This window comes from Rattus norvegicus, chromosome 19, assembly GCF_036323735.1.
Source record: "Rattus norvegicus strain BN/NHsdMcwi chromosome 19, GRCr8, whole genome shotgun sequence".
NCBI lineage: Eukaryota > Metazoa > Chordata > Mammalia > Rodentia > Muridae > Rattus > Rattus norvegicus.
Window position 1 is genome coordinate 56,704,648 of NC_086037.1, and position 23,064 is coordinate 56,727,711.

Below are 23,064 nucleotides of genomic sequence, written 5' to 3' on the forward strand. Positions count from 1 at the left end.
AAAAAACAAAACCACCCTAACCACCCTAAGTCCGTTAATTAGCACCTACATAAACAAAATGGAGTATAACCTTACAATTACATTAGTCTACAAAGGGCATAGAAAAGAGTAAATTATAGACAGATGCTGCCACATGAACCCTGGAGATATTATGTTAAGTCAGAGGGGTCAGAACGAGGACTGGGGAACCACTGGGAACCACAGTGGTTAAGAGGACTCACTGACTTGTTTTTCGAAACAAGGGTTTTCTCTGTGTCGCCCTGGCTGTCCCAGAACTCGCTCTGCAGACCAGGCTGGCCTCGAACTCACAGAGACCTACCTGCTTTTGCCTCCTGAATGCTGGGATTACAGTGGTACACCACCACCACCACCCAGCTTGACTTGCTGCTCTTACAGAAGACCCAGGTTCTGTTCTGAGTACCCATAGGACAACTCATCACTACCTATAACTCCAGTTCCCACAGATGCACGCACACATCCAGACACACATGCTGGCAAACTCACATACATACATACATACATACATACATACATACATACATACATACATATATATCACGTGAATACATCTTTTAAAAAGGAAAAATATTGGGATTCCACTCATGAAATGCCTAAATAAACAAACCTGGACCCAGAAAGTCCATGAGTAGACTGAGGGTGAAGACAGAGAGTAGCTGGTAACAGGTCTAGTGTTGTAGCTGCCCATTACTGTGAATATATCCCATGAGTATGCGAGAAACTAATAAATGGTAAAATTCAAACTGATAAATTACATAGTGTCACATTTAGACTCATGGAAGCTGTTTGTTGTTTTGAGGCCAGGTTTGGTGATGCACACATGTAACCCCAGCACTCAAAGGTTGAGGCAAGAGGATCACAGGCTTGAAGTCAGCCTACTCATATCGTAAGACTCTGCAATTTAAACAAACAAACAAACAAACATTCCAATTATATATTTCTTTTTTAAAAAAGTTTTATTTATTTCATGTATATGAATACACAGTAGCTATCCAGACACACCAGAAGAGGGCATCAGATTCCATTATAGATGGTTGTGAGCCACCATGTGGTTGCTGGGAATTGTACTCAGGACCTTTGAAAGAGCAGTCAGCGCCCTTAACCACTGAGCCATCTAGCCCCCAATTACACATTTCTAAACAAACAAACAATGCATTGTTTGTTTTCTTACAAAAAATTACTTTCCTATCTCTCATATAACCAGAGGTCTGTTTGCTAAAATATCTATTTTTCCTCTATTATTAATAACTACCAATAAACTTTTATCCATGACATCCTAGACAGTTCTATTAGGACCCTGCTGGAAGTCTTACTTCTTGAACTGAACCACTCAAAGGACTCAGCTCTGGAGTGTGTGCAGGCTTTTAATATACATTCGACTGTAAACACATCATAGGAGAAAAATATGAACACAACCAAACAGCAAAGGAAAAGAAGCCAACTGAGACAGTCAGATTCTATAACCAGTTCCTCCAGTACTGTGGCTATGTCTGATTTCTAACACTCTGAGAGAAATGCTCACTACTCTATCAAAACTCAATGATTGTGCTCACTTAAAAACTAAAAATGAGCCAAGTTCATAATTACCAACTTCTCAGGACTCTGGGAAAAATCACATTAGCTGTTTAGATAGAAAACTATCCACAAATGTGAGGTTCCTGGGACAGTCAGAGACACGACAACTGACAGACCACTGGACCAGGCATTATTTACTGTTGGTTTTCAGGGGAAAACATCTCATGCAGTCCAGAAGGAGCACAGACTCACCATGCAGTCAAAGCTGGCCTTGAGCTCCCAGATCCTACTACTTCGCCTCTAGGTACCAGGATGACAGTCTATTGCCCAGATCATCAATTTGAGACATAATTTTCATATGGCTCTAGCACAAATCTTTTCTGTCTTTGGGACAATTATGCCTAACCTGATACCACCAGGAGGTTGTCTGAGGTTCAACAACAAAGCCTTTTTTCCTATGTCCAAAAGGCAAGACAAAAGCACATGGGAGAAACAACTCAGTGCTTACAGCCAGGACTGAGTTCTGATGAGACTAGGGGTAATCAAGTCAGACTGGACGAAGAGAGCAGTGTGGGGTCGAAACCCAGCCAGCTTCCAGCTGTTAGAAGCTCGATACAAGAATTCAGTGTGCAGAGGAAAAGGGAGATCAAGAGGCTTGGATGATGAAGCCATGGGATTTAGACACACTTGGTAAGCACTGTGTTTTCCACTACGAAATGTAACAGCCTGATACTGTCCTCTAATTAAAAGAGGGTTTGCTCCATTCCTGACACACTAATTCTGGCTTTTTATAGCCTAAGTGCATGCTATTTTAAACATGTGGAGGAAATGCATTTTCAGATCCAAACACTGGCTCTCTGTATCTGTCCTTATTTGTTACTGAAGGATGTGGGACAGGATGTTTTACTCTGCTACACTGGTTTTCCTGTATTGCTTAAATCTGTTTAGAGAAAACGAAAACACATATTTCTATAAACTAAAGCAATTCCCAAAGTGTGGGGGGGGGGGGCAGGAAAACATTTTACTGTATTACTTTTCTTTTATATATTGGATGACTCCTGTAAACTCTCCCCTTGAAAGGACCTCCCATACATATGGAATCTGTTGCAGATTCTAATGTTTTCAATGATAAAACGAATCTACTTTCAAACCCCAAAGCAGATGATTTCTTTTGGCATTCCAAGCATTTTTCTGAGACACGGGTTTAAAAAACAAGCAGATACACCTTGAAGGGCCATTTGAGATTTTCTTTTTTTCGGAGCTGGGGACCAAACCCAGGGCCTTGCGCTTGCTAGGCAAGCGCTCTACCACTGAGCTAAATCCCCACCCCCCTATTTGAGATTTTAAATGTCCCACATTCATGCACTTTCACTCAGATACTTAGATATTCTCTATTCTGGTAATATTCCGTTAGAGCTTTCACAGAAGTTGATTAGCAGAGATTTCATTTGACCTTTTGTCACGGAGTCAGTAGGTCATTCATCTACTGGAAAGTAGCTTACTAGAATGGCTGTCAATAATAGCACCGTTTCCAGCTGCCCTTACCCCAGGAGCTCTTCTGTGCACAGCCTGAGGACAACTCCCCCCTTACTGTAGTCAGACTCTTCTCAGACCTTTTCTCAGGAGTCTCCATGTTGACCCTTGTCTATGCCAGGGCTGTACAGCTCAGGTTTGGGAGGAATCCCTCCTAGTCCATTTAAAGAGACTGTCCTATGCTGAATCGGCCCAGATGCACTTAGAAAGAGTCTTCAGGACAATCAATACCCTGATAAGTAACAGAAAAGGCAGTTGGCAGTATCTGAGAGGCCTCTTCCTTTCACCTACTTCCTGGGTCTCCCTGGAGTCACTTCTCACATAAATAAACCTTTGTCTTGGATTCTGCTACTGAGTGAGTGTATCCTCACAACACGCACCACTTTAACACCACTATTCAAAATCAGGCTAGAGAGATGAAAATTTGCCTACAAAGTTTAATAGGAAAAGCTGGTGGATTTTTAATGGGAGAAAAAAATGTAAAATAAAACTTTCCTGTTTGTCAGACAAGATGACACATACCTTTAATCCCAACACTCAGGAGAAAGAGGTAGATTTTGGTAAATTTGATACCAGCCTGCTTTACACAGTTAGCTCCGGGCAAAGTCATGCCTATATAGTACAGTTCTGTCTTAAAAACAAGAAAAACAAACAAACACCAACTTTCCTGTTCACACCAAAGGTGTCTATGTTTAATGAGGTGACAGTCCCCATCTAAAAGGTCACAGAAGTCAGCTTAGGAGCAAAAGAAGTAAACAATCAAAGTTTCTTTTTTAAAAAAAAATAATTTTTGACTGTTTTCTTTGAGACAGGGAGTTTACTCTGATGCCTAGGCTAGCTCGGAACTCCTTGGCTCACGTGATCTACCTATCTCAGTCTCAAGTAGTTGGACTACAGATGTAGATTCCTGTCCTACCTGACCCTCTGATGTTCCTTTGCCATCAGGGGTCTGGAACTAAGAACTCTATTCAAAATTTATTAAACATTCTGATGAACTGCTAATATTGTCATACAAAAATAATAATTTTAGGTATGCAATTTACACGTTCATCTTGGTGGTTAACTTCTTTCAGGTTGGGATTATTAAATAAGCAATTCATGCTAATTTTTCTAGCAAACGCCATCTGGGTAGACTTCTGTCAAGGCAGAGTTTCATTCCTTATGTCATAAAGGAGTGGAGACAGCTGCAGTTAGAAACAGCTCCTCACACAGAGAAGAGTTTCCCAGTGTGCCAACTACACCTGGAATTGAGACAAATACTCACCCTGACCCAGCAGGGGGTGGTGTTGCCGCTGAAGTGACAAGAGCCTGTGGTTTTTCTTTCTCTGTTTGCTTGAGGAAAGACTTGGCTTCCTTAGATGTAGCATCTACTTCCTTAGTCACCCTATTTCAAGGAAAGAGAAAACAAACTTACAAGTGGGATAGGAAGCAAAAATTAAGGAGCTAGAGAGATAGCTTAGCAGTTAAGAGCACTGATTGTTCTTCTAGAGGACCCAGGTTCAATTCCCAGGGCCCACATGGCTGCTCACCACTGTCTGTAACGCCAGCTCCAGAGGATCCACCCTTACACATACATACATGCAAGCAACACCAATGTACATAAAATTAAAAAGGAATAAAATGTTTAAAAAGAAGCAAAAATTATAGCAAAGGAAATAAATGAAAACCAAGAACATGCCACTGAATTTTCAATAAATTCTGGCCACTGAGTCTTATGAATAAGTTCACTCTAACAGTTCTATAAATAGGCATTTCCCAGACTGACACTAACAAACAAAACAACAGTATAGTTCAACAGTCACCTTCAAGTCTCCCATTCTATCTGCCAGTGTGAAGACTCCAGCTTCCACCGAGGCTCAGCTCACTTGTTACTAACAGATCTATAGAGACCCTGCCTGCACTCTCCCTCACTTACCAGATCAGCACCAACTCAGAGGGCCAATGAACAGTGAGATGGGGATGGGACACAGAGACAAAAGCACTGCCGTCATTGCAAGAAGAAAAGCAAACAAATGGGAATATCCCACAGAAGGCTCCTACCCGCTCTATTCCTAAAACCCCAAAACAAAATGCAATTTCTTCAAACTCGGCAAATTAGAGCTACCTAGGGAGTGACAGAATGCAACACAATCAGATAAAAAGTTCTAAAGGATGAAATAAAGACACTAAGGCGCCTCATATTTCAGGTAAAGAGCGGAGAAACATGCAACCCCTGTTTTGACATGCCAGAACAACACAAACATTTAAGGAATTTTGCTTAAATTCCAATCTACCAGTGGGCAGATCCAAAACTACATCAGTGTATTATAAATATTCAACCAAAGATTAGCCAAAAATGATAAAATAAACTCATCTATGAGGATGTACTAGTCTCTACCACCTTCTAGGATAATTTTTCTAATGAAGAGTCACTCTCTGCTGTATTTAACACTGAATTAACATTGTGTAAGCAGCACAAAGCTAAGCGAGGAGCTACGATGACACAGGACAAATTCCAGCTAAGGCAGAGACACACGGCACCACTCCGAGGCTTACACACTGCTGCTGCCTGCAGCTGATACTGGCAGGTCTACACCACTGTCACCCTGACAGGAAGCTCATTACGTCTGTCCCTAAGGATTAAAACTGAAATCTAAGCAGCTACTCGGCTTATTCAACGATCCAGAGTCTACACAGCAATGCTAGTCAAAATTCTGTCAACAGATGGTATTTTCCAAACTGGTCGTCACACATTTCCTGTCCATATGCTCCTCCCGAACCTTAAGCAAACCCCTGCAAAGTGAATGGGGTTTTAAGACTGTGTCACCTAGGGGCTGGGGATTTAGCTCAGTGGTAGAGCGCTTACCTAGGAAGCGCAAGCCCCTGGGTTCGGTCCCCAGCTCCGGAAAAAAAAGAACCAAAAAAAAAAAAAAAAAAAAAAAAAGACTGTGTCACCTAAGGGAGTCCTGCGCAAGGCCTTCTGTGTGCTCTGGGAATGTATCTTCAGAACTCTACCCACTCTACAGCACACATCACACGGAAAGACAGACAGACGGCTGGGCAATCATCCCTAGTGTGAAGGTATCTGAGTCCTTGTAAGAGCATCAGGAGAGGAAGTAAGTGGTCTTGAAAGTGGTCCCAACACTGGTTCAAGGGAACAAGCGAGGCTGAGCAACTGCCTGTGGGAACCCAGCGGCCTCGGCAACTCTGAGAAACTGCAACGGGACAGCCAGCTGCTTCATGCAAACTTTAGGGTCATCTGTTATATTGCCAAATCAATACCCAAATTAAACCTACATCAAAATCTTGGGCTTAAGGCAGAACTCAAAATACTATACTGAAAATAGAACCTTTGGGTTTCCTTGTCTTGTACAGATCTACAGAAGACTGGTGAGATTAATGAAGAACCAGCACATACTTTACTGTCCACATCCTGTCAAAGTCCCACAACAGTGACAGATAAATGTGACCAACTCCACAACAGCAGTAAGCGGAGGGACAGAGAAAGACGTCCATCTAACTTTCAGAAAGTAACACACCAGCTGGGCATGGTGGTACACGCCTGCGACATCTCCACATAGGACAGTGAGCAAGAGTGCAGGAGTTCAAGGCCAGTCTCAGCTAAATGAGATTCTGACTCAAAAAGGAGCAGCCAGTCTGAAGTACTAGCTGGCTTTGGTTTCCTCTGATCTCGGGAGCTTGTTGCCATGTGGAATGGATGACAACAAGAAAGCTGATTTGTTTTACAGAACCCTAGAAAGGCTAATTAAATTTAATGATCAAAGGTGGAAGAGAGGCGCAGTCACAACCAGCTCAAAGTCTGCATTAGGAACAAAGCCTCTCTTACATCAAAACACAGGCTCTATCCCACCACTGCTGATCCAGAGGGATCCAATACATTTAAAGAAAACAAAAGCCACAGAAGGACAGGCATGAAGAATAAAGCCCCATCCTGAAATTAAAGAATTAATGCAAAGCCGTCCTTAAAAGCTGTATTTGCCAAGGGCTGAGGGACAAGGCAAAGAGCTAACCAACCCATAACGTTTGTAGTACTGCTAAGAAATAGTTTACTGTTACGCTACTGAGGCACACAGCTGCTGCCCAACTATAGTGCAGTCTAGTCTGAATTCAAATAATACACACTTCAGAAAAAGGGAAAAATACAACAAAAAGAGTCTAGAATTGACGGGTGAGTTTCAGCAAAGAGCCACACAATACTTGACTGACACGGCACTTTAAAGGATCAAATCACAGCTGACTTCAAGAATGCTAGGAAACGAAGAACGAGTGGTCCAAGCAGCAAAGAGAAGAAAGCAGCAATCATGACCTTATGTTGGGCTTTGTTGTTCTTGTCTTGTAGCAGGCCTGACAAGACCCCAGTACACACTTTGGTAAACATGTTCTGGAAAGCATGCAACAGATGCAACAGGACACGTAAAGAAACATGATGTGACTTCTGCCATTAAAAACTCACAGTCCAGTCACACAGCCAACCACAAAAGCAATGACAAGACAAGAAACAAGTCACAGTGGAGGGTGGGGAAATCTAACCCATGGGAATATCCTTCTTAACCTCCCTGCCAATGTCTACAGCCCCCACTGGAAACACTATGTAGCCTGAGGTACTTCTGAAGGAACCTAATCCCTGACACAAAGTAACAGCAGACTGCTCTCTGCTGGTAGCATCCCTAGAGCAACTCCACTTCCTGCCATTTTGTCTCTTGCAGTAAGCTCCAAGCTGGCCCTCTCCTGTGCTCACGGCCCCAGGTGCCAGAGAGTAAGCTCCCTTTTAGGAAGCAGTGAAGGATTTAGTATCATAGTACTTTTAAGTAAGGGAATGGTTAGCTTATAATCATCTCATGCATGAGGGACTCCGGATAGGAAAGGGTCTATTAGCAACAATAATTAATTCACCTGCTTTTCAACAGAAATTCCATTTTAACTTCATTTTCACTCACTCAACTTCCTGGAAGGTCTTTACTTGGATGGAACTTTTCCATGACTGGAATTTTCCAAAAGGTGAATCATTTTGGAAAGTCTGAGCTCACAGGGTCAGCTGGCTCTGCCATAGGAAAGGGTAAGAACGGCAATCACCTCCCTTTCCCAAGGCTTCAAGAAAGTACACAGTGCTCACCGAAGAAAGACAAACAGAACAGCCAAATCCTAAATTCTGCCATTACGACCAAGTTAGAGAAACTAAAAAGACTAATCTCATGCCAACACTACTTCATGCTTTCACTGAGACATTTCTCCCACTAGCTCTTTCACATTTCTTAAAGATGCAGGGATGCTCTTGAGACAAAGACAAAAAAGGAAACAATGATGTCAAGAAATTAAAAGATATCTCAAAGACAAACACCAAGTTGTGCCTTGGAAGTCAAAGTTCAAATCTCCTAAGATCATTCAAGAAAGCTCCTTACAGTATCTTAAATATGTGCTCTTTAAAAAAGTCTTGCCAGGGCTGGAGAGATGGCTCAGCGGTTAAGAGCACCCGACTGCTCTTCCAGAGGTCATGAGTTCAATTCCCAGCAACCACATGGTGGCTCACAACCATCTGTAAAGAGATCTGATGCCCTCTTCTGGTGTATCTGAAGACAGCTACAGTGTACTTATATATAATAAATAAATAAATCTTTAAAAAAAAGTCTTGCCAATAGCCTGGCAGTGGTGGCACACACCTTTAATTCTGGTGCTTGGGAGACAGAGGCAGATGAATTTGAGTTTGAGGCCAGCCTGAGAAATCCTGTCTCAAAAAAAAAAAAAAAAAAGTTTTTTTTAAGATTTGTTTATTTATTTTATGTATATGAGCACACTGTCACTGTCTTTAGACATTCCAGAAGAGGGTTTCAGATCCCATTACAGATGGTTGTAAGCCACCGTGTGGTTGCTGGGAATTGAACTCAGGACCTCTAGAAGAGCAGTCAGTGCTCTTAACGGCTGAGCCATCTCTCCAGCTTTCTTTTGTATTCTTTTGGGAGAAGGAGTTTGAGAAGACACTCACTCGTTCTGTTATATATAAATCCCAATAATATATAATTGTTTTTAAATTAACGTGTCTTACTGAGAACTATAAATAAATCCATGTGCTGAGTGTGTCCTGTTTTATTTGACAGACGATGCTGCCCTCTTCTGACAAACTGTACACATGCAGGATCCCTGAGTACTCTTCATTATTTACAAACGTGGACAGTGAGAGGGCAAGCCTTTGATCCCAGCACTCAGGAGGCAGAGGCAGGTGGACCTCTGAGTTTGAAGCCAGCCTGGTCTACCAAGTGATTCCAGGACAGCCAGGGCTACAAACAAACCCTGTCTCAAAAAACAATCAAAAAATACCAGAGTAGTATCACATGAGTGTAATATGTACACTTGGGAAGCAACAGGCAAGAGAGTCAGTTCAATGTCAGCCTGGGCTACATTAGATTCTGGCTCAAAAAAGAAAAAAAAAAATCAGGGACATATTAAATGATAGTATTTATAAACAAATTTATGAAGTTCATAATTTTATCAGAAGCTCGCTGACTTCTCAGAGCAACAGTAATTAGCTAATTTGGTCTTTATGAAGCCTGTCCTGCAGATGCTCTACCTTACATGTGGGAAGTGTCCCAGCCCACACAGGCTTTGCGACGGTCTCAACATGTTGTCCTATATGGAACTTGATCTACAGACGTGGCCAGCTCTCAACTCTGCCTTGAAATGCCTTGTTTTTTAACTTGTATTTTCTGAGGTATGTTAATTCACTCTCTATATTTTTATTGTTTGAGAATTTAATCAGGCACTTAATACGCTTTGACTAAGTTCCTCCCTATTCCCTCTCTTCTGATCTCTCCCTCACCACCATTGTACCATATCCATTTCCTACTTCTTTGTGTGTATTTATCTTTTTTTTTTTTCTTTTCTTAAAACCCACTGATCCCATTCAGTGCTGCTAACATAAGCCTGGGTGTAGGGAACCTAGAACATGGATAGTCTCTCAGGGGCCACATTCGTAAAGAAGACTGATCCTCCCTCTCTGAGCAGCCATCAATGACCAACAGCTTCTTAGCTAATTCAACTCTGTCACCCACTTCCTATGCTGGGATTTTGACTGGATGATTTTTTTTAAAGGCATTTGATTATAGCTTTTTAAAAAATATTTATTTATTTTATTATATATAATCACACTGTAGCTGTCTTCAAACACACCAGAAGAGGGCATCAGATTTTGTTATAGATGGTTGTGAGCCACCATGTGGTTGCTGGGAATTGAACTCAGGACCTCTGGAAGAGCAGTCAGCGCTGAAGTCACCTCTCCAGCCCCCAACAGGTCGTGTGCACACTGTCAGAGCTGCTCCAACTTCTCATGTGCAAATGCCCTGCTGTGTCCAAAAAAAGTTTAGCTTCTTTCCTTTTTCTTTCTTGTTTTTGTTTTTATGTTTATCTAGACAGGGTTTTTGTTTGTTTTGTTTATTTTGTTTTTTGCATAGTCCTAGCTGTCCTGAAACTCACTCTGTATACCATGCTATCTATGGATCTCACATAGAGAGATCTGCTGCCTCTGCCTCGAAAATGCTAGGATTGAAGGCACGCATCACCACCCGCATCACCACCCGCATCACCACCTCCGGGGTGGATCTGTAAACACTGGTGGTTTACTGTCAATGTTCTACAATTGATTTTTGGAGGCAAAATCCATTAGTAATTGACATCATCAATAACTATGTGCTAGATCTCAAAGTGACTAACTGCCAAGAGTGCCTTACAACGGGAGCTCTGACAGATGCTGCCCATGTCCTTTAACTCAACACTAACACTGAGTTACTGAGGGACATCTAGTACTGTCATCACAGTAGTGTTTAATGCAGTGGTTCTCAACCTGTGGGTCACAACCCCAGCAGGGAGGGGAATCAAATAACCCTTTCACAAAGCTCACACATCAGATATCCTGCTATCAGATATTTATGTTACAGTCTATAACGGTAGCAACATTGGTTATGAAGAAGCAGCAAAATAATTTTAAGGTTAGGGTCATACCAACATGAGGAACTATATTCCTAATGTTACAGCATCAGGAAGGCTGAGAACTACAAGTCTAAGGTGATTAACTGGAAACTAAACATATAAGGCAAGCAGTAATCTAAACTGTGTATTCTCCAATATAAATGGTTTGGACCCTTAAAACACCAAATGCACTCACTACTCAATCTTGAACTGGGTCCTGACTGTGTAAGAACAACTAGAAAGAATATCAACGGAATAACTGGGGCCTAAAAGGCTGTAACCGAATCATACACAGATCTACTCAGAATATGGGCTTCAAAACTACTTGTTACTGGGAAAAAAGTGAAAAAAAATCTTAAAAAAAAAAGGGGGGGGGGGGGACTGGGGATTTAGCTCAGTGGTAGAGCGCTTGCCTAGCAAGCGCAAGGCCCTGGGTTCGGTCCTCAGCTCCAGAAAAAAAAAAAGCCACCTGTTACTGACCTAAGAGAAGAGGTACAGTAACTTCAATGAGCATAGGGACATCGGTTGAACACATTACATTATTCATACTTAGCCATTATAACCACTGCATTAAAAAGAGTATGGCTGGAGAGATGGCTCAGCTGTTAAAAGCACTGACTGCTCTTAGAGGTCCTGAGTTCAATTCCCAGCAACCACATGGTGGCTCACAACCATCTGTAATAAAATCTGATGCCCTCTTCTGGTGGGTCTCCTGTCTGAAGACAGGAGCCACTTTAACTTGATCATGCGCCTGCTGCAGGTCCTGGTTCCCCAGGTGGAGAAGATTTGCATTGACAAGGGTCTGACGGATGAGTCTGAGATCCTGAGGTTCCTGCAGCATGGCACCCTAGTGGGGCTTTTGCCTGTGCCCCACCCCATCCTTATCCGCAAGTACCAGGCGAACTCAGGGACTGCCATGTGGTTCCGTACCTACATGTGGGGTGTCATCTATTTGAGGAATGTGGACCCGCCCATCTGGTATGACACGGACGTGAAGCTCTTTGAGATCCAGCGGGTGTGAGGATGAAGACCTGAGGAATAGGGCCAGGAGAGCTGGTTCTAGTCCCCAGTGCTCCCCAAACCCATTGTTCTGAGCTTAAAGGTCCATTATCAGGGTGTGGGGCAAGCAGAGTGGTTGGTCCTGGATGGCGGGTCCCAGGTGCCCAATGTGGCTGGAGACAACAGGGTGTCAAAAAGAAAAAGTGCCCCTCTGCCCTCCAGGCTGTTCTAGGAGCCCCTTGTCTCTGGAGACACCCCGCCCACTCTGGCTCCTCCTCCTTCAAGACCTGCCCTTGTGCTGCCTGTCCCCAGAAGCTGCCAGGTCATTGTGCCCTAGTAGGTTTTCTCAAAAAGGAGCCATGTGCTGCCCCATGGGGGTACCTGGTCACAGTAAAGGGAGTCCTGGCCACCTAGTTCCAGGCCTTCTTGCCAGCGCCCTTGGGGAAAGAGTGGCCGGGCTGCTGGCCAAGGAGGCTGGAGGCTGGGGGCTGGCCATTTATGAAGACTGCGGCGTGTGCATTAGGAGCCTGAAGTAGGGTATCGAGGGTGCTCTGTCCCTGGGTCTGGGAATTTTGCCTGGCTGGTGGAGCCTGAAGGATGCCAGTGTCCCTGCCTTCCCTGCTGCCTGGGTGGTGGGAGTTACACACTCTACGAGCCCCAGCTCTGGCCTCCGGGTCTCCCCTGCCTCCCCTGTGTCGGTACAATCTTTGCTCTGCACAATCGGCCACTTTACACAATAAAACATCCCTCCCTGTGCTGTTGTAAAAAAAAAAAAAAAAAAAAAGTGTATTCATATGTAATAAATAAATCTTAAAAAAAAAAAAAAGAGATCCTGACCAATACAGATGTGGATGCTTGAAGCCAACCACCGGACTGATCACAGGGACCTCAATGGAGAAGTTAGGGGAAGGACTGAAGGAGCTGAAATGGACTTATCTGGCATCAATGGGAGGAGAGGCCCTTGGTCCTGGGAAGGACTGATGTCCCAGTGTAGAGGAATGCTAGGGCGGTGAGGCCACAGTGGGTGGGTGGGTGGGGGGAGCATCCTCATCCAAGCAGGATGGCATAGGGGATTTGCAGAGGGGAAACTGGGAAAGGGGATAACATTTGAAATGTAAATAAATAAAACATCCAATTAAAAACCAGAGATCAGTCCAGTTAGGATAAAACTGTCAAGATGAGTCATTTGCAACAGGATCTGCCAAGAAGGCTTAGTAGATAAAGGTTGCCAAGCTGGGCAAACTGAGTTGACTCCTCAAGGACCCCGTGGTGGAGAGAGAAGCAACTTTACAAGCTGTCCTCTGGTCTTCATCCGCATGCTGTGACAGGAGTGCCCACACCCTCACAGAAGGACAACAGAAGACCGAACACAGGTGAACCCGTGAAGAGTGTTGGCATGAGGGTGCTCACTGTAAAACCGTCCTAAGGATACTTCACGAAAGAAAAGGTTTTTTGAGAAAAATTTTCAAATGAGTGACTTTGGCACTGGAGAGATGACTCGGAAGTTAAGGGCTCTGGCTGCTCATCCAGAGGTCCTGGGTTCTGTTCCCAGAACCTGCATAGTGGCTCAGAACCCTCTGTAACTACAGTTCCAGGGGATCTAACACCCTTTTCTGACACCTTCAGGCACTAGGTATGTACATGGCACACAGACATACACCAGGCAAAAGACTCACATACATAAAATCATTAAAAATAAGTTTTGCTGTACGCAGAAGCTTATGCACTTAGGAGGCTGAGGAGATGGAATATCACAACTTCATCCACTCTGGGATACACAGTAAATTCCAGAATAGTCTGGGCTACAGTGAGACCCAGTCTAAACATTTTAAAAGTTAAGCTCCGGGCTAGAGAGATGGCTCAGCCGTTAAGAGCCCCAACTGCTCTTCTGGAGGTCCTGAGTTCAAATCCCAGGAACCACATGGTGGCTCACAACCATCTGTAATGAGATCTGATGCCCTCTTCTGTATGTCTGAGGACAGCTACAGTGTACTTATATATAATAAATGAATAAATCTTTTAAAAAAAAGAAAAAAGTTGAGCTCCATACTACTTATAAAGCTATAAATACAAATCCTCAATTTTTCAAAATGTATTTTCACTGGACAAAAACAGGCAACACTGTGTATTAGTGGGTTATATTCTATGGATCAACCAATATAGGCAGAAAACATATAGTGGGAAATACATCTGTACAGAACACGCACACATTATCATCCTTCTCACTAGTCCCTACATACTGTGCCACTTCCATGGGTCGACATTACCAAGTATTACAAATCGGATATTTAATGCACAAAAGAAGTTATGTATAGATTATATACTGACACCATATATATGGGATGTAGGAATCTGAGGACTCCAGCATCATCAAGGGGTTCTACAATCTACACCCCACACAGAGGGAAGGATGCAAATCCAGGCAAACAGGCATTGCTTTTGAAAGCAATAAAGACAAAAGAAACTATTATCAGACCACATTCAAGTCTAATCTGTTACTGACATAGAAAATAAAAAATTATTATTACAAAATTATTGCTCGAATTCTGACCTCATTGTTCTAAATTATAAACTACAGCTTTTACATTATAATTTTAAATAAATGAGAGACTGAAAATTCTAGGCATGTGGGTCTTACTTAAAACAGCCACATAACTCCCCCAAAAAACTAATCAAACAAAATGCCAACAAGCTGGTCTTAGTGGCACACGACTTTAATCCCAGCACTCAGGAGGCAGAGGCAGGTGGATCTCTGTGAATCTGAGGCCAGCCTGGTCTACACAGTGAGTTCTGGGATAGCCAGGGCTACATAGTGAGATTCTGCCTCTAAACAAAGCATCCAGGAGGCTGAACTACTCAAAAGCCTCTAAAATAAACTGCTTTTATAAACTAAGATAAACTCATAAGCCAGCTCAAACAATACTAAGGGGACAAATAATACTGAGGCTAAACTTCCTAGGACTTCAACTGTTGCCTGACTTAAGCGATCTCACCAGAGATGCTACCTCACAGCGATGGAAGGAAATAAAGGATTTACCCAAAGCACACACAGAGCATGGCAATGAGCAAACAGAAATACAAATTCCCAAATGCTCTAAGGACAGACATGAAGCAGAACTTACAGCACCGCCTTGTAAAAGCGCTAGTTTCCAACCGCAGAAATCCTCTTACCTTACTTCTTCGCCAGCAAAGTCAAACACCTTGGTAATCTTCACCTTTTCTGATTCTTTAGGTTTCTCTAGTTCATCTGCTTTCACCAATGGTTTACTTGAACTAGTCTCTTCAGTCTCCTCTGCTACCTAAAACAAGTAAGAAATGGAATCAGGCCTGCAGAGCACACACCTTTAAGCCCAGCACCCAGGAGGCAGAGATTCAAGGACTTGATCTCTGAGTTTGAAGCCAGCATGGTCTACATAGAGCTCCAGGCTGGCCAGGGCTACACAGTGAAACCCTACCTGGAAAAAAGTTAGATAGATAGACAGACAGACAGACATCACTTTGACCAAAGTGTAAGACTAAAAGAACTGTCTGAACATGCTGCTTAGGGCTGCTCTCTCATGTTTCATCTCCAATCAGTTAAACACTATTGGAGGGCCTGGAGATGACGTATAGTTAAGAGCACTGACTGCTCTTCCAGAGGACACGGGTTACATTTCCAGGACCCATAAGGCAGCTCACATCCACCTATAACTCCAGTTCTGAAATCTCTGATGCCCTCTTCTGGCCATCATAGGTATTACATGCATGTGGTGCATAGACATACAAGTAAAAAACATACATATATAAAAAATAATATAACGCAGATATACACTGGAGAGGCTGGATAGACAGATGGCTCAGCAGTTAAGAGTTTTTGTTGAGAACCTGAGCTTACTTTTTAGCATCTCCATCTGGCAATTCATAACTGCCCGTAACTTGAGCTCCAGGGTAAGCTAATGCCTTTGGCCAAAGCGGACACCTGTACTAATAAGCACACACCCACACATAAGACAAGCAAATACTCATAATTAAAAATAACGAGTGCATTTTTTAAATTTTTACTCATTTTTATTTATTTTTACTCATTTAATTTATGTGTGTGCGTAGGTGTACAGGTGCCTTTAGAAGCCAGAGAAGGCATCATATCCCCTGGAGCTAGAGTTGCAGGCTTTTGTGAACTACCTGACTTAGGTGCTAAGAACTGAACTCAGAACTTCTGGAAGAGCAGTCACTGAGCCATCTCTCTAGCCCAACAAATAACTTTTTTAAAAGATTTTAAAAGTCTGCTGGAAATTGACCTGATTAAAACAGTTCATTTTTTTCTACTGTTAAGAATAAAATGCTTTCGGGGTTGGAGACATTAAGAGGTTAAGAGCACTGACTGCTCTTCCAGAGGTCCTGCGTTCACATCCCAGTAACCACATGGTGGCTCACAACCATCTGTAATGGGATCTGATGCCCTCTTCTGGTGTGTCTGAAGACAGCTACAGTGTACTTATATATAATAAATAAATAAACCTTAAAAAAAAGAAATGTTTTGTTTTTCCCTTAGAGAAGTCACTATCAAAAGACATCTAGTTTGCTTTTTGATTTGAGATGCCAATCTCAAGTCAGTTTGCAAATTAACACTAGGAAGCTCCTGGGAACTGAGGGTGTTTCTGGGGAGGCGTTCATCCCATCAATCTCTAAGCTTACCTTAACTTGTGAACTTGAGGCTGCTTTTGACTTTGTTCCTACATCATTAAGGAAGCTGGCCCACAATTCATCTTCCTTCTTCTTCCTCGAAGTCTCTGACCCAAGGCCTCCTTCTTGCTCCTCTTCATCTTCTTCCCTACTGCTGCCTCCAGAGTCTTCCTCGCCGTCTTCCTCTTCGTCTAATAAGAGGCCACTTTGTTTTCTCTTCCTACTCGCCAATAGCCACCCAGAAAAAGGAAGACAAGACAGAATGCACAGTCACTCACTTCCTTTCCTCAATCCACGGATCACCTTACACACTTCAAAGTTTAAATCTGGAATCACTAGTAACGCAGTAAGAGAAATGGAGAAGGCAAACTGAGATTGAATTTTTTAGAAATATTTATTCGGGGGTTGGGGATTTAGCTCAGCGGTAGAGCACTTGCCTAGCAAGTGCAAGGCCCTGGGTTCGGTCCCCAGCTCCGGAAAAAAAAAAAGAAAAAAAAAAAAAAAAAAAGAAATATTTATTCGTCAGAGAGTCAGAGATGGCTCAGTGGTTAAGATGGCTCTGCTCTTCCAGAGGTCCTTAGTGCAATTCTCAGTCACAGCCATCTGTAATGAGATCTGATGCCCTCTTCTGGTGTGTCTGAAGACAGCTACAGTGTACTCACATACATTAAATAAATAAATCTTTTAAAAAAACTATTAAAAAAAGCTGACTATTTAAAAAAATTACTCATTTATTTATGTACATACGTGTGTTCCTGAGTGCGTGTATGTGAACTATATACACATTTACTTGTGGAGGTCAAAAGAGGATGTCAAATCCCCTGGAACTAAAATCACTGGCACTTGTACGGCAGCATGGAGATGCTTAGAACTGAACCCAGGTCCTCTGCTAGAGCAGTGACTGTGCTTAAGTACTGAGCCATCTCTGTAGCCCTAACTAATTTTTTTTAAGTATGTTTATTCAGCAACAATGGTACAATTTAGAATTACACCATATAGTCAAAAAACAAAACAAAACAAAAAAAACCAAACCCACAAGTTTCTCAGTGTTTTCAAATTCTTGGTATATTACTCTTTGAGACTCAGGAACAATAAATCAATACCCTAGCCATTCTCAGAGGTTTAAATATTATATTTTAAACATATTTCTATCTTAACAGTCTATAATTTGAAGAGCTGAAATTCTTATTTAAATAATAAAACACATTGAGTCTAGTAGTACTTACAAAGTTTAACTATATCTTTCAGGAATATTTAAGGAAAAGTTAAAATTCAGGTCTCCCAGTAGATAACAGCCCCTCATGGACTCCTATATTGACAGTCTCTGTTAAGAAATTACTTTGCGGGCTGGAGAGATGGCTCAGCAGTTATGAGCAGTGTCTGCTCTTCCAGATGTCCTGAGTTCAAATCCCAGCAACCACATGGTGGCTCACAACATCTGTAATGGGATCTGATGCACTCTTCTGGTGTGTCTGAAGACAGCTACAGTGTACTCAAACATAAAATAAATAAATCTTAAAAAAAAAATCTTTGTACCAGTAATGTAATGGCATCTTCTAACAATGTTTTCTGTAGCCTTTTGCTATAGCAAAGACTATACAGTCTAATTGTTCCTCCATAAGGGGATGATTAAGTCAAGTCAGGCCTATTCATAAAGTGTAACACTATAGTCCCTGAAAGAACAGGGTGTATCCAATGGACTGCCATGCTGCCTTTAAAGCAATGGCTAAGTGAGAATCTCCACGTGAGGCCTCCCTGGAATCGCACTTACTCAGAAGACAGACAAGAGGCTTAGGAGTAGCCCAGCCTGAGCAACATAGTGAAACCTGTCCAAGAGTGAGCGTGAGCATGACATACTGTGCCACCATTTTTATTTTTAAACAGAGAGAGCAGGAAATATGTACCCACACTGAGTATGACAGCTGCTAAGGTAACAGCTTTCCAGGGTAAGACCAGAGGGGGTATCCTATAGCAACAAGACTGCTTTAACCACATGCACATTTTACTTAGTGATTTTGTTTTTAAACTAAGACCTAAAACTTTTTGAAAATGGCTAAAAAAGACATGGGCAAAAGTTCCCCATGTTTCTAGGGGCTGGGGATTTAGCTCAGTGGTAGAGCGCTTACCTAGGAAGCGCAAGGCCCTGGGTTCGGTCCCCAGCTCCGAAAAAAAGAACCAAAAAAAAAAAAAAAAAAAAAATGGCTGAAGGCCAAGATTTTAATTTTAGAATATCAACAAAAATTTCCCTCATACAGGAAGGGGTTTAAAAACCCTAGCAATAAAGCTAGGAGCAATGGTTCATGCCTAAAACCCCTACAATTCTGGAGGCTGAAGCTGGAGGCTAGCCTAGGCTACATAGACCAGCTCGTGCTACAGTGCAGGTACATACACAATGCTAAGGAAGAAAGGAAGGAGGGAGGGAGAGAGAGAAGGAGAAACAAAGGGAGGGAGGGAGTGAGGGAGGGAGGGAAGAAGGGAGAGATGAAGCAAAGGAAGGAAAGATGGGCAGGCTGGGTGGTGATGGCATAGGCCTTCAATCCTAGCACTCAGAAGGAAGACACAGGTAGATGGATCTCTGTGAGTTCCAGGACAACCAGGGCTACACAGAGAAATCCTGTCTCAAAAAACAGCAACAAAACAAACAAAAGGCAGACAGACATCTATCATGAGAGCACTCAGTCATAAGACGTCTCTTCTTGTGAGGTCACCTGGCTGGAATGCTCTGAGCCTTCCTTCTTTTCCCTTTGGTTTTCTCAGCCTGCTCTTCACCATCCACTTCATCCTCCTTCACTAATTCATTGACATCATCTTCACTGTACTCGCCACCTGAAACCACAGAACAGGTTGGTCAGACGATCGAAATGAAAATGTTTCATAAAATATTAAGAATGAAGTCTGGGAGGGGTTGGGGATTTAGCTCAGTGGTAGAGCGCTTGCCTAGCAAGAGTAAGGCCCTGGGTTCGGTCCCCAGCTCCAAAAAAAAAAAAAAAAAAAAAAAAGAATGTAATATTGGTTTATGCCTCCTATCATTGACAGAATAGAGTCTAATAATAAACAATACAGTCGGGCTGGAGAGATGGCTCAGTGGTTGAGAGCACCCGACTACTCTTCCAGAGGTCCTGAGTTCAATTCCCAGCAACCACATGGTGGCTCACAACCATCTGTAAAGAGATCCGATGCCCTCTTCTGGTGTATCTGAAGACAGCTACAGTGTACTTATATATAATAAATGAATAAGTCTTTTAAAAAAAAAAAAAAGAGCATAGACTGCACTGCTCTTTCAGAGGTTCCAAGTTCAATACCCAGGACCTGTCCAGGTTACCAACACCTATAACTTCAGATCCACAGAAATCCAACTCCTCTGGCCCATGTAGGTACCTACACTCCTGTGAACACACTCAAACTCTGACAGAGAAACACACAGAAACAGAAACACACAGAAACACACACACACACACACACACACACACACAAATTCTAAAAAAGACAGTAAAAATTTCAGTTATATCAAGCTGTCAGCTGATAACAAATCAGAAAGGTGACAATGTGAATCATATTCATTTTTCAAACTTATTATTTGTTGACAAAAGTCAACATTGCTGGCCTTTGGGCACATTACAAAGCTCTAGATGGAGGCTGGAGAGATGGCTCAGCAGTTAAGAGCACTGACTGCGGGGTTGGGGATTTAGCTCAGTGGTAGAGAGCTTGCCTAGGAAGCGCAAGGCCCTGGGTTTGGTCCCCAGCTCCGAAAAAAAGAACCAAAAAAAAAAAAAAAAAAAGCACTGACTGCTCTTCCAGAGATCCTGAGTTCAATTTCCAGCAACCACGTGGTGGCTCACAACCATCTGAAATGGGATCCGATGCCCTCTTTTGGTGTGTCTGAAGAGAGTGACAGTGTACTCACATACATAAAGTAAATAAATCTTAAAAACAAAACAAAACAACAACAAAAACCCAAAGCTCTAGATACAGTAGCACACACATGATACTTCTTAAAAAGACTTTTTAAGACTCAAGTGCTTATGTGTGTGGGCAGGGTTATGGGCATATGTGGGGGCAGATACTTGTGACATACAGAGCTGGAAGTACAAGTGATTGAAGCGATCCCATGTGGATGTTGGGAACCAAACTTGGATCCACCACAAGAGTACCTCACTTTCCTAAACTCTGAGCCATCTCTCCAAACTTAAGAGTAGACTTCGTCAGTTTTGACAGGCATATATTTGACTCATCTTGGAAGCTGTCTTAACTAGGGTTTCTATTGCTGTGATAAAACACCATGACCAAAAGCACCTTGAAGAGGAAAGAACTCATTTCATCTTACAACTTATAGTCCACCATGAAGGAAGTCAGGGCAGGAACCTGAGTTCAAGAACCAATGCAGAGGCCATGGAAAAATGCTTTTTCCTGTCCTGCTTCCACGGCTTGCTCAGGTTGCTTCCTTATAGCACCCAGGAGCGCCAGTGCAGGAGGAGCACCACCCACACCAAGCACCAATCATCAATGTGTGCGGCTTGCCAACAGACCCACCTGCTGGGGGCATTTTCTAATTGAGGTTCTCACTTCCCAAATGACTCTGGCTGGTGTAAAACTGACATAAAACCAGCCAGCAAGGAAGCATTCACAACAAAGTTATGAACAAAGTGGTTCACAGAGAACAAATGAAGAGATGAGAACCATGAGGCAGAAAAAAAAGCCCTGTAACAATAAAATCCACGTTTCTAGCTACACATTTTCTTTCTGTTTGCCTTCTTTCCAAGAGTCTTTCTGTTTGGGTTTGGACTGTTTGGACAGCCATGTACCCCAGGCTGGCCTCAAACTCACAATGCAGCTAAGACTGGCCTCGAACTTCTGATCTTACCGCCTCTCTCTCCCAAATGCTGACTACAGAAGTGCATTATCACACCTGGGAGCCAAGTAACACTGCTCACAGCTTCTTCACAACAGAATCTTCTCAATATGTCATCAATGGGCCTTATTAAACTAAAAACTAGATTTAAGAGTTTTGTTCCGGGGTTGGGGATTTAGCTCAGTGGTAGAGCGCTTGCCTAGGAAGCGCAAGGCCCTGGGTTCGGTCCTCAGCTCCAAAAAAAAAAAAAAAAAAAAAAAAAAAAAAAAAAAAGAGTTTTGTTCCACGATGTGATTGATGCAGGCAAGGATCCTCAGGTTCTCTCTCCCACTTCTACTGTACACGGTTTAGCTCTCTCCCTCAGCTCCTCCTTCTACAACAGAACGGTGTTCAGAGGAGCATGGCCCATAAACATTCTTTGTGCCTCTCCTCTGCAGTCATCTATTACCAATGTTCTTTCTTCGCCCCTTTGTCACCTTGTTGCTGAGGTACCCATTGCTATGGCTGTGAATGACACAAAGCTGTCAGTTCGAAGGCTCACAGGGTGTATATGAAGCAGGAGGGAGAGCGTGAAAGGAGGCTGGGGCACAGCACATGCTGCTTGGCCTTCTCCAGCTCACCTCCCAGAGTACAGAGGTCTTTGCAAGTTACCTGTGAGGAACACTATGGAGAGATGCCTAAGTAATGCCTGCTCAGGTAGCTCAGCTACCTCTTCTGTCCGTCCATCCGTCCGTCCGTCCGTCTGTCTGTCCCCCCCTCTCCCCCACTTTTTCACCAGGGTCTCACTAAGCACCATTAGCTAGTCTGGGATTGACTACGTAAACCAAGCTAGCCTCAAATTCATCTCTGAGCCTGTCTGTCTGCCTGCTTCTACCTCCCAAGTGTTGGGATCACAGGTATGTAGCACCACACCCTGCCCTCAGCTACTATCCAGACTGGTGGCCGTGAACTATTTGCTTATGCTTTCTGATCCTCAGCCTTTTCATCTGTAAAATGGACAGTACAAAAGCACATACTCTGAAGCACTGTGTGAGTTAGTAGTAAGTTGTCACTGAACTGTTTCAAAGATGTGTGCACACAAAGGGCATTTGAGAATGGGAACCAGCTAACCTCTTACCAATGGTAAATCACTAAGGTCCTCTGAACTTCCTTACAACTGAGAGCAGGGAGCAGAGAAGAATGTTCCTTCTCATCATTCCTGCTCAACATCATCATAGAAGTATCAAGTACAGCATGTCATGCAAAAGAAACATGGAGTACCACAAAAAAATTCAGCTTTGATATCATTGTCTACCTCGAGAATCCTGTGGCATCTACAAAACCCTCCAGAGCTGAAGTTATGGGTTTAACAGGTTTGAAGAATGCAATACTTTAGCATGTTAAAGTATTGTGTTCTCATGTTCTAGCAACCAATAAGCAACTGGAAATAAAAGACCTACATAGACATGAAACCGTCTGTTGTCACAGACTGGTAGAGAAGATTGTTAAGTTACCAATTCTCTCCAAACTGACCTACAGATTCAGTGCAATGC

At 42.8% G+C, this 23,064-nt stretch overlaps 1 protein-coding gene across 2 annotated transcripts in view; it reads right to left on the reverse strand.

Annotated features, from left to right (window-relative positions):
- Cfdp1 (craniofacial development protein 1) overlaps positions 1 to 23,064 on the reverse strand; it is a 105,504-nt gene that overhangs the window by 77,052 nt on the left and 5,388 nt on the right. For both annotated transcript variants that reach the window (XM_039097633.2, NM_199378.4), the window contains 4 exon segments: positions 19,392 to 19,509; positions 16,696 to 16,903; positions 15,193 to 15,320; positions 4,331 to 4,450 (listed from right to left, as the gene is read on the reverse strand). In XM_039097633.2, the coding sequence (XP_038953561.1) occupies positions 4,331 to 4,450; positions 15,193 to 15,320; positions 16,696 to 16,903; positions 19,392 to 19,509 (574 nt within the window).